Source organism: Neopelma chrysocephalum, unplaced genomic scaffold (assembly GCF_003984885.1).
Source record: "Neopelma chrysocephalum unplaced genomic scaffold, ASM398488v2 Primary Assembly neopelma1_65b, whole genome shotgun sequence".
Classification (NCBI taxonomy): domain Eukaryota; kingdom Metazoa; phylum Chordata; class Aves; order Passeriformes; family Pipridae; genus Neopelma; species Neopelma chrysocephalum.
The window spans coordinates 653,663-668,177 of NW_020897723.1; the positions used below are offsets into that span (position 1 = coordinate 653,663).

The 14,515-nt window shown below is 37.9% G+C and overlaps 1 protein-coding gene across 1 annotated transcript in view; it reads left to right on the plus strand.

Annotated features, from left to right (window-relative positions):
- USP7 (ubiquitin specific peptidase 7) overlaps positions 1-14,515 on the plus strand; it is a 69,714-nt gene that overhangs the window by 35,216 nt on the left and 19,983 nt on the right. Inside the window, exons 3-12 of the mRNA XM_027684016.1 lie at positions 446-644; positions 2,076-2,214; positions 2,880-2,968; positions 3,683-3,791; positions 8,659-8,789; positions 11,528-11,582; positions 12,111-12,191; positions 12,283-12,373; positions 13,156-13,238; positions 14,216-14,325. Of these exons, the coding sequence (XP_027539817.1) occupies positions 446-644; positions 2,076-2,214; positions 2,880-2,968; positions 3,683-3,791; positions 8,659-8,789; positions 11,528-11,582; positions 12,111-12,191; positions 12,283-12,373; positions 13,156-13,238; positions 14,216-14,325 (1,087 nt within the window). The remainder of the gene's footprint in view (positions 1-445; positions 645-2,075; positions 2,215-2,879; positions 2,969-3,682; positions 3,792-8,658; positions 8,790-11,527; positions 11,583-12,110; positions 12,192-12,282; positions 12,374-13,155; positions 13,239-14,215; positions 14,326-14,515) is intronic.

Consider the following 14,515-nt stretch of genomic DNA (forward strand, 5'->3'; position numbering starts at 1 on the left):
CAGATTGTGAAAGTCCTTTGTGCATGTGGATTCATGCAGGGAGCTGACTTAAACTGTGCTATGGAGATGCTACTCAAGAAGAGTTAAGAGTGGGCTGTGATTTAGTTGTAAAGCATTTGATGTCTCTGTCTTGCTGCACCCGCTGCTTTAGAGGAAACTTGAGTGGTAACAAACTCTAGTGCTGAAGAAGTATTTAAGGAAAGAGTGTACAAAAGGAATGCGTCTTTCAGGGCTCTGTTTGCCTGAATGGTGTCGCAGTGTTTTCCAAAATGAAAAAATTGAAACTTAAGTAATAAAGTAGTTCAGTGTCTCTCTGGGATGGGGATGTTTTTATTGCTTCCAATATCCTGTTACATGAAACATGCTCACATTGCATGATTTTTGAAAAAGGCATTTTTGAGTGAAAACATCAGTTTTTTCAAATAATTCTGTGTATGTGTTACAGATACAAGTTGGCGATCAGAAGCAACATTTCAGTTTACAGTCGAACGCTTCAACAGATTGAGCGAGTCAGTTCTCAGTCCTCCCTGCTTTGTACGGAATTTACCATGGAAAATCATGGTTATGCCACGACTCTACCCGGACAGACCACACCAAAAAAGTGTAGGATTCTTCCTTCAGTGCAATGCTGAATCCGATTCCACGTAAGACCCTTTTCATTACTGTACAAGTCCTCGCTTGACACTGGTTAATCTATTGCAAGAAATACAAACATGCACAAAAAATATTTCACCCGGCTTTCTGCAACAGGAAAGAATACTTGCAAGAGTGTGAGTCCCCTTTCCTCCTCACCTTTCTAAATCTCAAAGCCTAAGAGTAATCCCCTCTTTAGGATGAGCTGAAAGTACCTTGTGTAACTAGAAGTTTGTGGTAGAATTTAGATACATTTCTGTTTAACTGCTGGGGGGAAGTCCTTGACTGACAGTTTTGTTGGCATGGGAAATGTTCTGAGTTTGTTTCAAATGGAGGTGGTGCTGGAGCTCCTCTAACCTTGCTGAGCTATAAATCCTGCCCTGTGAAGCATGTGAGCAGGTAACTGCTACCACTGGAGGCACAGCAGGGGATGAGAGTGGAGTTCATCCCTCATCAAGAGAGATATGAACACATAGGTGTTCTTGGAGTCCTGCATGCAAATCAAAATTGGTTATCTTTAAACACTTTTGTAAGTAATAAAAAAATTTTAAAAGATAACTACAAATTTCTGAGGCATTCCTGCAGTTTATCCTGCCAGAGTGCAGACCCCACAGGTATGCCTTCCAGCAGGGTAATTCCATTCTTGCACCAAATCTCCCAAAGCTTGTTGTTCAATCTGAATAACAAGTTGCTCTTTTTCATCAGTTTTGTCATTTAGGAGGTGAGTGCTTAGTGCAGGAAGTAAAGAAAAAAGTTGGAAGTGTATTAACAAGTCGCAGGAGAAGTGATTCAAGTGCAAGTAGTCACAGAAAAAGGATAATGGGATCTCTAAAAGTACCAACCAAGGTGCAGCTGGTGGAGCTAAACAAGCAGTAATGCCACTGCATGAGGCAGTGACAAGACCTTGTCTGAGCTGACATTCAGACTGATTGTCTTGCACAAGTAGGGTGATTTTGAACAGGAATGGTCATAAAGAAGTGCTGCTGAGACAATTGGTGTTGGGGAGTTTATCTTGTGGGAGGGAGAGTAGAACCATCCCCTCCTTTCCTTAGCCAGAGGCTGAGATACCACACTCTGTAGACACCAGGAGCACTTTGAGTTGGCTCATCCATCTGTGTTAGAGCAGATCAGAAGTAGCTCACCTCTGAGAGCAGTCAGCTCTTCAACCTCTCTTACCTGCAATTGCCTGACAGTACTTTATTAACAACGCTTTGCCCTAAGAAAAATTTCCATTCTGAGTTCACATTCATAATGTGGCTTCAGAAAGCCCTAGAGGTTCATGCCCTCAATAGCAATTAACCAAATCTTAACATCTAAAAAGGAAAAAAAAAATTGCCGTGTGTGAAAGTAATGTACCAAAAATCCCTAACAAAAAATTTATGCTAATGACTATAATAAGCTTGGTTTTGAATGAGTTTCAAGTGTTTCTTCTGTATTTATAGGTCATGGTCCTGTCATGCACAAGCAGTTCTCAAGATAATAAACTACAAGGATGATGAAAAATCATTCAGTCGTCGTATTAGTCACTTGTTCTTTCATAAGGAGAATGACTGGGGCTTTTCCAACTTCATGGCCTGGAGTGTAAGTAATTGGACATGTATTAATCTATTGCTAGATAGGAGCAGTTTTGTGCTTGTACTCCTGCATACTGAGATGCCAATTAAAAAAGGGTGTTTTTTCCAAGCTGATATTTTTTCTATCACTGCTGTGGATTGCTTTTCAATTTCTTAAAAATTCCTGTACTAAATTTTTGTAGAGTGCTTTTACTTATGTTGTAATTTCAATACTCCTTCATTATTTTCTGCATATCTATGTTTGTTTCCACTGTGCGATAGTCAGTGGCATTCTGAAGCAACATAAATTTGTTTGCATTTCCACCCCTAGTAATACTACTGAGGTTTATCTTGAATTGTGACAGCTTTTTAAGCATTTGCAAAGATTCTGGAATATAATCCAGAAGAAGCAGAACATTTGATTACCAACTCTTGTACCATTGAAAACTGAAAAACTAGTGCAAAATCTTAGAAGGCAGGAACAAGTTTCCTGTATTGAGACACTAAAAAAGGATTAAAATATATTAAGCTGAAAAACAGCTGCTTTGGTGTTTTCTTCAGTTTTTCTTCTTTAATTTATTATTACTGATAGCTCAGTCTTGGAAACTAGAAAGTGATGTCTAGCTGGATGCTTCACTACAGTCATGTTGCAAGCTGCACTTTTCATGTTCCTCTGTCATTCCTGTTTTACAGGAAGTTACTGATCCTGAAAAAGGCTTTATAGAAGAGGACAAAGTTACTTTTGAAGTCTATGTTCAAGCAGATGCTCCACATGGAGTGGCGTAAGTATCTTTAATTAAAACCAAATCAGTAAAATTCTTAATTCTAATCTTTTTATGTTACTTGAGATTGTTCAAGTATTTTGTGTTACTGCCATTTGCAGCTCTCATCAGCCATTCTCACTTTATCACTTCTAATTAATGAATTCTCACACAGTAATATTTTTATAGTCACATGGAGATTTTCGTGTAGCTTAAATTTGTTTGTGTGAGTCAGCATAATGTTGTGGAACCTCAACATCTGCGTGAGCTGATTTCTGGTTTAACACCTCTGCAGCTCTGGCCTCAGCATTTGTGATCTTGGAGCTGATGGGGTGTCAGATGCAGTGAAGTGGCTTTGCTGTCTGACTTGCCTTGGTTTACAGTTGCTGTAAAACTTCTCCGAGTTGTTCTTCTTCATGGCACTTGTAATCAAAGTGGTTGTACTGAAGTGGAGACTTGCCCTTAAAAGTACAGCTCTGGGTTCCAGTACACTTGCATAGTACATAATTTTTCTTCCATATAGGACATATTTAAAAAGAAAAGCTAACAAAATCACAAAGTATTTAATTGCAAAGACTGTTGTTACTGGCAGGCAGTAGTGAAGTGTAGTTTATTTGAACCTTCAGTAACAGTGAAGAGTAGCTGAGATCTGCCAGCAGCACTGCTTTAGAACAAATGCCCTTTATTATAGTTAATATAGAACTGTCTTGTTTTTAACCACTAACTGTTTCCCAGGTGGGATTCAAAGAAGCACACAGGATATGTTGGCTTAAAGAACCAGGGAGCAACTTGTTACATGAACAGTTTGTTACAGACTTTATTTTTCACAAATCAGCTACGAAAGGTAAGTAACCTGTGAAAGAACCTGAGTTTGCTAATTGAGATAGCCAATGTTGTGTTTTAGAACAGAGCAGTGTGTTCCTTTTGGCTCCTTTATCCTCTTAGAAGAGTTGGACTTACATGGTGATGCACATCTTGCTGGAGGCTGAGTAGTTTGTGGAACATAAGCTTTTGTCTTCTGCTGAAGACCTGAGTCAAGGGGTGTTTCTTTGACTGCATTGCATGTTAATGTTGGTAGGAATTGCTGGGGGGAGGCAAAGGGGATGACTACATAAGTAATTTCCATTTTTGAAAGAGTTAAAATAGTGCAGTCAGTTATGGCTTCTGAGCCCATAAACAAAGTAAAAAGATACACATGCACGACATTTTTTCTGTGTTGTAATTTATATTATGCAGCTGAATTTTCTGTTATCATGGTTAGCTCTTTGTAGTGATGGGAAGCATTGTAGCTTCAGTAGTTTAAACAACTTAATTTTATGTTTGCTGTATTGATATTTTTTATTTACTGTAGATATCATTTCTTTGCTGGAAAGAACTTCTTTAAATATTGTTGTAATAAATATCCAAACCCAGGATAAAATATGCTAGATAATATGTCATTTTAAAACAGTGCAGTACCCTTAGTGGTATTAAAAACAGAAGTGATGACTTGATATTGGAGATGGTTATCTAGAAGAGGGGATATACTTGGTAAAAAAACTAACTCAGCACTATTTAGTTTAGTGGCGTGTCCTATTGATCCTAATTCATTTTCTGCCCATTTCTGCATTTACTGTATGTCTCAGTGAAAATGAACTGTTCTGCTTAGGCTTTCTCTTGTGTAGACTAGTTGTTACCTTTTGATTAAACTTTATTTTCCCTTTTTAATGTACTTGTTTTCCACTGTCTTCAGTTTCCCACCATCTTATGCTTATATCACTGTGGCCTGTAAGTGTCCCAGCTGGCATTTATTTTCCTCTTTTGCAATGTGTTCTTTACTCTGAAAAAGCACATCAAACTCCAATAGACTGTAGCTGAGATCTTACCAATGCCATGGACAAGAAATAAATACCTGACTTGTTTTACATGATGCACCTTTTTCTTTTTTGCAGGAGGTATAATTCACTCCTTCAGCTTTTCATTCATTATAATTCCTGTTCTTTTTGCTCAGCTCATAACTCATAATGTTTGTGCATTTTATGTTTTTGGTTGGACAACTTCACTTTGCTATTCAGAGAAAAAAGTGTTTTTGTAATGACTCCATCTAATCCAATTGAGCAGTTTGTTTCAAGACTCTCTTGTAGTCAGTAAATCAATATGTACCATGAAGTAATCTTGTTCTGTGAAGAAGAAATGGTTTTTATGATAGAGATTTGTTTCAACTGAACTAACCTTTTCAAGCATTCCCCTGCACTTCTCCCCCAGCCCCAAAATAAATAGCAGCTTTTAGGAGGTGTTAATATCTGGATAGTAGCCATATGAGAAAACTTGATTTATTAGCTGGTAGCTGCAGCTTCCTTTATGGAAATGGTCCTGAACATCAGCTGGAATGCCACCGGTACAGGTCAGGAAGAATCAGTAGTTGTCTTGCCTGAAAAAAGTACTTTTCACAACACCTTTGTTTTCACTTTGAGCAAACTTGTTCCTCTTAAAAACTGAGTAAAATAAAACATGTAGCACCCTCGATTTGCTTCTCACCCTATCCATAATTTCTGTGAATCCTTCTTACTCAGAAGAGATAAGGATTTCTATTGCTGTTATTTAGAGCTTTGTTCCCAGAGAAGCTGCTGTCAGGAGCAGAGCTGGGGAAGCAAAGAACAATAGCAAAGGCAAACAGGTACCTATGGAAAGGCAGAGGCTGGGGAAGTGTGGGGGAGGATTGATGGAGAGGTCTTTTCTTCTTTGCTCTGCCTCCAGACAACAGATGGGAGGTTCTTGGGTATTTGAAGTGAGACCTCCCTTTTAAGCTACCAAGAAGCTTCAGAGGTAGAGAATAAAGCCAAGGAACTCTCTCTTCTGAGCATATCTTTGTCTGTGACCAATAAATATGTGCTTAATTGTAGTCCAGGTAGACAAGGAGCAGCAGTAACTTCCCAGATGGGTCCAGGTTTGATCCTGGACTATGTTACATGAGTTGTCCCAGAACTGCCATCAGTGCCTCCAGCCTGTCAGTACTTGTGGCTGCATCCAGTCCATTTTGAAACTGTTTGCTGGTTCCCTTGAAAAATTCCCTACAATTCATGAGAACATCGCAGGATGTTCATATAACTACACTAAAATAATAAATATTGGTCCAGTGCATTTGTCCCTGATCTGCCTCTCCTCAAATTATCCAGTATACTTCACCTAACCTTAGAATTTCATGCACAGTATTTTCTTCCCTTGCTCAAGGAATTCTTGGCTTTAAGCAATGTGTTCAAGGTTATCTGTAGCATCCTTTCACTATATAAATATCTAAAATTTTTCTCATAGCTGTCTGTTTCATGTAACCCCTGCCTATGCATGTCCCTATTCCACTTTTATGTTCATTTCCTGAGGGAACTTCTCAGGTGTAAAATAAGAGATTCTGCTTTTTTAAGTGGATCAGAATGCCTCACTTCTTGATCTTGAGGTCAAGCCTTCAGAATTTGGGAGGGTAAGGCATAAAAATAAGGGTTTGTAGAGGATCATATTTGAGAAGTAGTTTGTTTTAGTGTGGAGAAACACTCAAAACTTAGAGAAATGAGCTTCAATACCACCTGTATGCACAAACAGGATGGAGAACCAAGGAAAGCTGAGTTAAATGCCTGGTTTGGATTAACACATGTAGAATTTCAGAAGAAATAAAACCAATGTTTTTATTCAATGACAGCTGGAATGTAGGAATTATAAGTAAATTGTGAATGACTCTTTTAATATTACTTGAGAGATATAGGAAAGGAATTAATTGTCCAGATGGTATATGAGGAAAACAAACAAGAACTAAATGTAAAGGATTTGGTTAATTATCAAGGTATTTTGAACTTCAATTTATGCATTTTTGATGAAAGAGTCAAACACAGGTTTAACTTTTAACCTACTGTAGGTTTAGCATTTTAATATTTATTTATTTAAAACATGTCAGCGCTGACTGTATTTGTATTTTTCATTACTTGATTTTTGTACCTTGTTTCTATTTGTTTAAACATAGCGTGTAATATATATTTAGTTTTTTAAAAGCATTTATAAGATGTTAAAGAAGTTAATAGGGGTTGATTATAGAGATTTGGAAGATTTAAGATGGTCATTCAAACTTCTGCTTCTACCTTTAGCCAGTGACACCCACTCATAAAAGTGTTCATAAACTGGGGGCAGGGAGGGTTTTAAGTTAACTCTATGGCATGCTGACTTGTTTTGATGTTCATATTTCAAAGCAAGAAATTAGTTTAACTTGTAAAATCAAAGGTGTAATTCTAGCTATTCATATTTGGAGTTTGCCACCGTGTTGAACTGCAGCTCTGCATTTGGATGATAAAAATATAGCAATTGAAAATTATTTGCTTTTTTAGCTTCTTAGAATTGTTCTGAAATTCAAAGTTCTGACCTTAGGAAAGAAATTTTCATAATCAGCGTGGTCCAGCCTTCCAGTAGGATGTGTGGAGAGGTTGTGAGATCTCCATTGCTGGAGATGCTCAGAATTCAGCTGGACCTGATCCTGAGCAACTCAACCCAGCTTTGAACTTGGCACCTCCATGGGCAGGAGCAGAGTTCAGAACCTACAGAGTTCTCCTCCAGACTGGATCACTATAAACTCTTAAAGCAGTCTTAACTCATTAGAAAAGTTTAAGGATTATTGAGTTTTGACAGTTAAAACCCATTGCTGATTATAAAATTGAAGATGCAGTTTTCTTCAATTTATAAAATTTATAAAAGCAGGATAAGTTGGAGGTGCTGCACCCCTCTGGCATCCAGGCCAAGGCACAAACATAGGGAGAACCACTGAGATCCAGTTCAGCACTTCACTCACAGAAAGGGATCATTCCTTTTTGTTTCACAAGCAAAAATTCAGGTGGCAATTTTTCTATGTTTTAACAGGTTATTTTCTCATATGCTACTTAATATTGGAGTCCTTTTTGTTTCATTTGTTGTTACCTAATCTTGCAGGGTTGTCTGTTTTCTTTTTATGTCTATGCTTCTTAAATGAACATCTCCCTGTAAATACCTTTTGTTTGCCCTTTGTTTTTCCTACATATATTGATGTACACTTTCAAAAAAGTAAATCTCATTTCAGTGCCTGTTGAACTCTCCTAATCCTTGTTTGGTCTGTTTGTGTAATTTCTTTGTTCTCAATCCTTCCCAGATCATTATAATCAGTGAATTGAATTGTTAAGCTGTTTATTTGCTGGACAGTGATGACGTTAAGTAGGAATGAATGAATGTATCAGGGAATCTCAAAGCTTCCTCTGACATCTTTCCCCATGTGGACCATTTCTGTTTTCATTCACTTGTTGCCTTTTGTGGTTTCATGTGGTTGCTTTTTCACAAAACAAGTTATTTTCAAAAGCCTGTGGTATTGACCAGTATATCTGTTCCTACTGTGACGATTGCATAGATAAACCAGGCGTGATAACTTGTTTGAAGGTGTTAAATGCTTTAGTGCATTTACTGTTCTAGGGTGAAATAAGGGAACCATTTAGATAAAATAACCATGAATGGAATCTGTTGTTCACATCTTTCTAACCACTGTGCTCTAAAAAGAGTCATTCCAGACAATTAACGTTTTTACACTACAGCACAAGATTTTTTTCAGACTGTTTTGAAGTGATGATTAAATTGAGTTCTGTGAAGGAAGTCACTGAAGAGGAAAGAATGCATTAAACAATATGAGCAATAAACTTTTCCTTAGATACTAATTGAACTAAATGCTTTTTCAGGCTGTGTACATGATGCCCACAGAAGGAGATGATTCATCCAAAAGTGTTCCTTTAGCATTGCAAAGAGTGTTTTATGAGCTGCAACATAGTGACAAACCAGTTGGAACTAAAAAGTTAACAAAATCGTTTGGGTAAGTTTCAGAAATTGTGGCTATTTATTGGATTTTTACAGGCTTTATAAAACTTTTCTTTAAAAAGGTTCTACTTAAATTAGGTTATTTTTAGAGAGGCACTAAGAAGGCTTAATATAACAGTGTTAATTTTTTTATAACAGTTTAACTTTTCGTAGTTTACTTGGATAGGTTTTTATTTATAGTCAGTACTAAAGACAACTGATCCAAAAGTCAGATTTTTTGGAAAGGGGAATGGTACACAAACACAGCTGTTAGGAGCAGGGTTATCATTTACCTGTTACCTGAAAATTATGTGATGCATTTGGCTTAAGTAAAATTCAGAGCAAAACAGTTATTGAAATATTGCAGTTGATGTATTCTTAATGTCTTTTAAAAAATTAATTCTGTTTTAAATGTAGGGAATAGCAGTAATTTTCATTTCCATGTGAGTTCTGCGTTGAGGGCTGCTGTAACATGATTTAGAACCGTGTAATGCTGTTTTCTGTTTGGTGATTTAAAGCTTAACAGGAGTATCAGCTGCATGAAGTAAAGGTGTTGAAGCACACAGAGAGTAATTCTTTGCATTTCCTCATTCTAGCACCCTCTTTTCCCCAGAGAACATCCACAAAAGGGCTTGCTTCTTATTTTCTTTTTTGCCCAATATCCAGTTGACTGCCTGGTATTTTTTTCCAGTCTGGTCATATTTCTTGTGAGATGGTGTTAGAGGGTGTAATTGTAAATCTGGAGTATCTAGACACAGGGTTATACAATAGAGCTACATTGAGGGTGGGGTTTTTGTGTGTTTTACGAGTGTGACGTTTTCGTTGAGCACAAGTTAGGACAGAAAGATTGTGATTAGCATAACCTTTACAAGCCTTCTCTTTGCATGTTCTGTAAGCGTGGAGTAGGATTTAATGAAAATCTGTTCTAAAATACTGTATTGTGTTACTTTGTTTCACTGTATCAGCAGACTAGTCCTGTAGTAATACTGACAAGCACTTTTTTATTTAAAAACACATGAGGAAGTTTGTATCCACACAGCTGCCCTAGTGTTCATCCTGCATCTGCTGCTAACCCTTGTCGTGGTGCTCTGTCCTAATAAAACCCGTGTCTTTGCAACCTCCACTTTTCACCTTTTGGGGGAAGTTTAAAATGAAATCAGTAACCTCAGTGTTGTGTGTTTATCTGGCCATACTCTCTTCCTGCTAGGACACTGTATATTTAGTTTATCAGTGCTCCTGCTGTCCTGTTACATGGAAAGGACTTGGTGAAAGTGTAAATATTTCATCTTGAATTAAGATCCCAGCTGTGTCATCTTTAGTAGCATGAAGAGACACCTTTCCCGAGGGTGTTTCAGATGCTTAATTTTGTATCTGAGAACAAGGTTTTAAAAATGTGTTCATGCCTGCTTTCATTTTTGGGAAGGAATTTTTGAATGTGTTTCAAGATCTGGGTTTCCCCCTTCCCTCACTGTGGAATCAGGGAGGGGTGTCTGACCTTGTGAGCCCTACCTAGGTGCTGTTTAGGGTATTACTTTTTAGTGGGTGTTGTGAGTTTCTAACTGATTTTGGCTTCTTTCAGTAGAAACTGATGGCATGTCTGAAGGAGCCCTTTTAATCCTAATTTTAGTATGTAACCTTTTTTTTGTTTTGTCCTTTAAACTGGTTAGTGTTTCAAGCCTGGGGGGTCAGGACATTATTTCCCATTTTTAATTATCTGACAGGTCACTTCATTCAGTTTTTTGAAGTGTGGACCCCCACACAGTTGTTGGCACAATTTTGAGATGAATGTGCTGCTGTGTGACAGTGGGGGTGAGTCACAGAGAGGAGAGTGGGAGGAAAGATAAAGTCAGTGGTGCTCCTGATCACCCCTGTGCTGGTGACTTCCAGGGCTGGGGTGGAACATCAGGGTGAAGCTGGAGCCTTCAGTCAGCAGGGCTTATTTCATATGGTTGGGAGTGGGGACTGCTGCAAAAAGAGTTGTCAGAGACTTAAAAAGCGTTCTTGAGTTGAAGAGCTCACAGGAGAAAGTATTTCATGCTGGAACTAGAAACATTTCGTGTTTCTTGTTTCATTGAAGGCAGTAGTGCTGAGGCCCTTTGTTGCACTGTGCACCTTGGCTCTGAGGCATTTAGAGGCTGCTGCTCTCACCCCTGCTTTCACCCGAGTGTGTTTGCACATGGGCAGTTCAGAAAGCTGAAGGCTTCCTTGGAGTTACTGTGTGCCCAGGATTAACTGTTTAGATGAGCACAAAGGAGCCAGTCTTTCCTATAAATCCATTTGCTTCCTTTCATGTGCTGAAATAATCCCAGAATGCTACTTGACTGTACCTGAAGGGCCCTCAGAAGAGAGGCAGCGAGAAACACTCTGTGCAAGCTATTCTGACAGCATTCAATTTGCTCCCAGGTTTTTTCTTAAAGAGTTTTTTTTGGCATGAACTGAGGCCAGGTTGGAGACTGGATGAATTCTCCTGCCTCTCCAGCTGGCTCTGTCTGCCCTCCCTGTCCCCAGTCCCACAGAGGAGAAGGCAGGTGGGCTCAGAATGGCTGCCAGAGCATCTCACAAGTTCACTGCCCCTTCCTCCTGCTGAGGAAATCCCCCAGAACCAAAGATCCTGTGCTTCAGCCACTACCAAGTCTCAGTCTTTACATTGTGCTGTGTGTTACATTCTTGATCTGCAGAGAAATCACAAATATGTCTTTTGAGCTGTAAGTTTTCTTCACAATTAGTAATGTTGTATTTATTTGCCTTACAAAGGTGGGAAACTTTAGACAGCTTCATGCAACATGATGTCCAGGAATTATGTCGAGTGGTACGTTTATACTATTTCTTGCTGATCTGTGATGCATAATGTTGTCTTGATACTGTGCATATATGATAAAATTTACTAACAATCTGAGTAATAGTGGCCTTGATTAATTTAAATTGGGTTTCGAAGGCAGAGTTTTTGCCTTGGTTTATTTCTCTTTAAAAATGGGATTGCTTATGGCCTTTTCTGGGTGAGGAATTTGTAAAGAATAGGGAAGGTTGAAAGTAACTGGAACATGTGCTAGTGGTGCTTTTACAGCCATGGAGAGAAATGAAGTTTTGAATCCACAAATACATTGTTACATCTGTGGGGTTTTCCAGACTCAAAGGAATGTAGCTGGGGAGTCCTCAGTGGAGTTTTTAGAGGGAAAAGGAGGATATAAAAGACTAGAAAGGAGATGCCAGCACAGACTTAACATTTCATTTTTATATAAGTGATGTAGAGTCTATTCAGTGAAGTGGTCATCTGTATGTGATGAATAAATTAAAAAACTGCAAGATCATCTTATGTAAAAACTAATTTTTCTTTCAGCTGCTCGATAATGTGGAAAATAAAATGAAAGGCACGTGTGTAGAAGGCACTATTCCTAAATTGTTCAGAGGGAAGATGGTGGTATGTATTTAATACTTCTTAAAAAGATAATTACATTTACTCTGTTACTTGTATACATTGAAATTCTTTGGTGTTTTGATTTTGTTTACAGTCTTATATCCAATGCAAGCACGTAGACTATCGATCTGAACGAATAGAAGATTATTATGACATCCAGCTAAGTATAAAGGGAAAGAAAAATAGTAAGTGATACACTGTGATATGCACCAATTAAATACTTCAACATGTTGGACTTCAGTGCCTTATAATTTCAAATGGTTTTGTTGGTGCACAGCAATTTGAAAATCTTTGCTTTAAGACACCTCATTGAAGATATTTTCTGCAGAAAATGTTTTTGCCTGCATTACCTTTTTTTTTTTTCCCTTATCCCATTTCCCTTCCCTGCTCCTTCCTCCCTAATTCTCTCATTGCTATCTTTTCAAAAAAGTCCACAAACTTCAGGAGTTTTCCTGATGTCATAAAACTGCATAGTGTGCCATGGTGACAACGGTGGTGTTGTCACAGGGGGTAATAATTTATATATAAAGATGAACTCGAAGGAAATAGATTCTTATTTAGACCTGACCATAGTAATAAGCAAATAAAAAGAATGAACTCATCAGAACAGCATAACAGTGCTCCCTTATCATCTCTTTACTGAGTGCTTGGAGGCATGAAAAGGAGTGTGTAAGAGCCCAGCAAACAGAGTCATCTTGCTTGCTGCTCTACAGCTGCAAAGTGAGGAGTTTTGGCAGACAGTTGTAACTCTGATTTTAAAATCTATTGATACCCTTATGTATGCTCCTACAATTTGGTGCATTTCTGGACACCCTTAAGCAATATAAAACTTTTAAAAGTAAAGACGCAAATATTCAAACACAAACTCTCATGTCCTAATATGTTTTTTGATAATACATTGCAGGCTGGAGTAAACTTACTTTTTTCCTCCTCCTTCTGTACAATTCTCCGATCTTTTTTCATTTAGTTTTTGAGTCCTTCATTGACTACGTTGCAGTGGAACAGTTGGATGGTGATAACAAATATGATGCAGGAGAACATGGCTTGCAGGTATTTTTTTTTTATCTGCTTTTAAATATTATTTCTTTATCCTTGATAAAATAGTGAAGGAAAATAACTAGCAAAACAATGTTGCAAAACCCATTCTAGATTGTATCAACTGATTTTGGTGATGTTTCTTCTTAGGCAAGCTTTGCATAGCTCTTCTTAGTTGTTGTTATGTTTCTGAAAACGGAGCACAGATTTTATTGCAATCTAATTAGCAGTGAGTTTTATAGGTCCAAGTCTTTCAGTTACTGGAATGTTTCACTTTTCTACCCATCTCAAGACTGAAAAGTTCTTCCTCTGAGTAGCCTGTTAGTCCATGTGTCAAGTAAAAAAGCATCATAGCTCCAGAAGTAACTTTAGAGACTTGATGTTTGTATCATCAGCAAGAACACCAAATGAACCCTGGAATTTTAAACATTTATGTCTATGCACATGTTTCTGAGCTTTTCAGTTGCACTTTGCTGCACCCACTGGAGGAAGCTGAAGTTTCTTTATAATTAATGTTGTTTTACTAAAGCTTATTTCTGCAGCTTTGATACACCAGATTTTGTCAGTAATGTTTTACATATTCTTTTGCTGTTCTTGGGAAAGTACAGCACAGTAACCAATACTTGTTGGCAGGATACAATGAACATGACATTCTTAATCGATCAAAAATGAGGGTTTACCTCCATATTCTTTTTAATTTTATTTATACATGGGACTTGCTCTTAATGCTGTGAGGTGTCCAAGTGTGCTTGTATGAATGGCCTAAATTTAAAATAACTGAGTTCTTGTGTTACTGTAGTAGCTCATGAGAAGGTTGGTGTAGCATTGGGGTAGTTTACTTTCACCCAAGTTTTGAACCATTCTTTGGTGCTGGTGCCCATTGTGTCATCAAGCCTATGAAAATCCATAGGAAGAGTGTCTGCAGCAAACAAGTATTTTGAGTTGCTAAAAATCTTCCAATTTCAACCCTCTATTTCCTTTAAAATGTCTAGGAGGCAGAGAAAGGTGTGAAGTTCCTAACATTGCCACCAGTATTACACCTACAGCTCATGAGGTTTATGTATGATCCTCAGACTGACCAAAACATCAAGATAAATGATAGGTAAGTTGGTTGATTGGTTTAATTTGTGGGTTTTTTGGGTTGGTTGGTAAATTTTTTAATTGTAGAATTTGGACTTGTGAATGTATTTTACCAGAAATAACTTGCCAAAATCCTGTTTGTGTGTGGATAGGCTGCCACAAGAGTAAGGATGAATAAGGAGTTATCTGCTTTCCCTCCATCTGTTTCCATA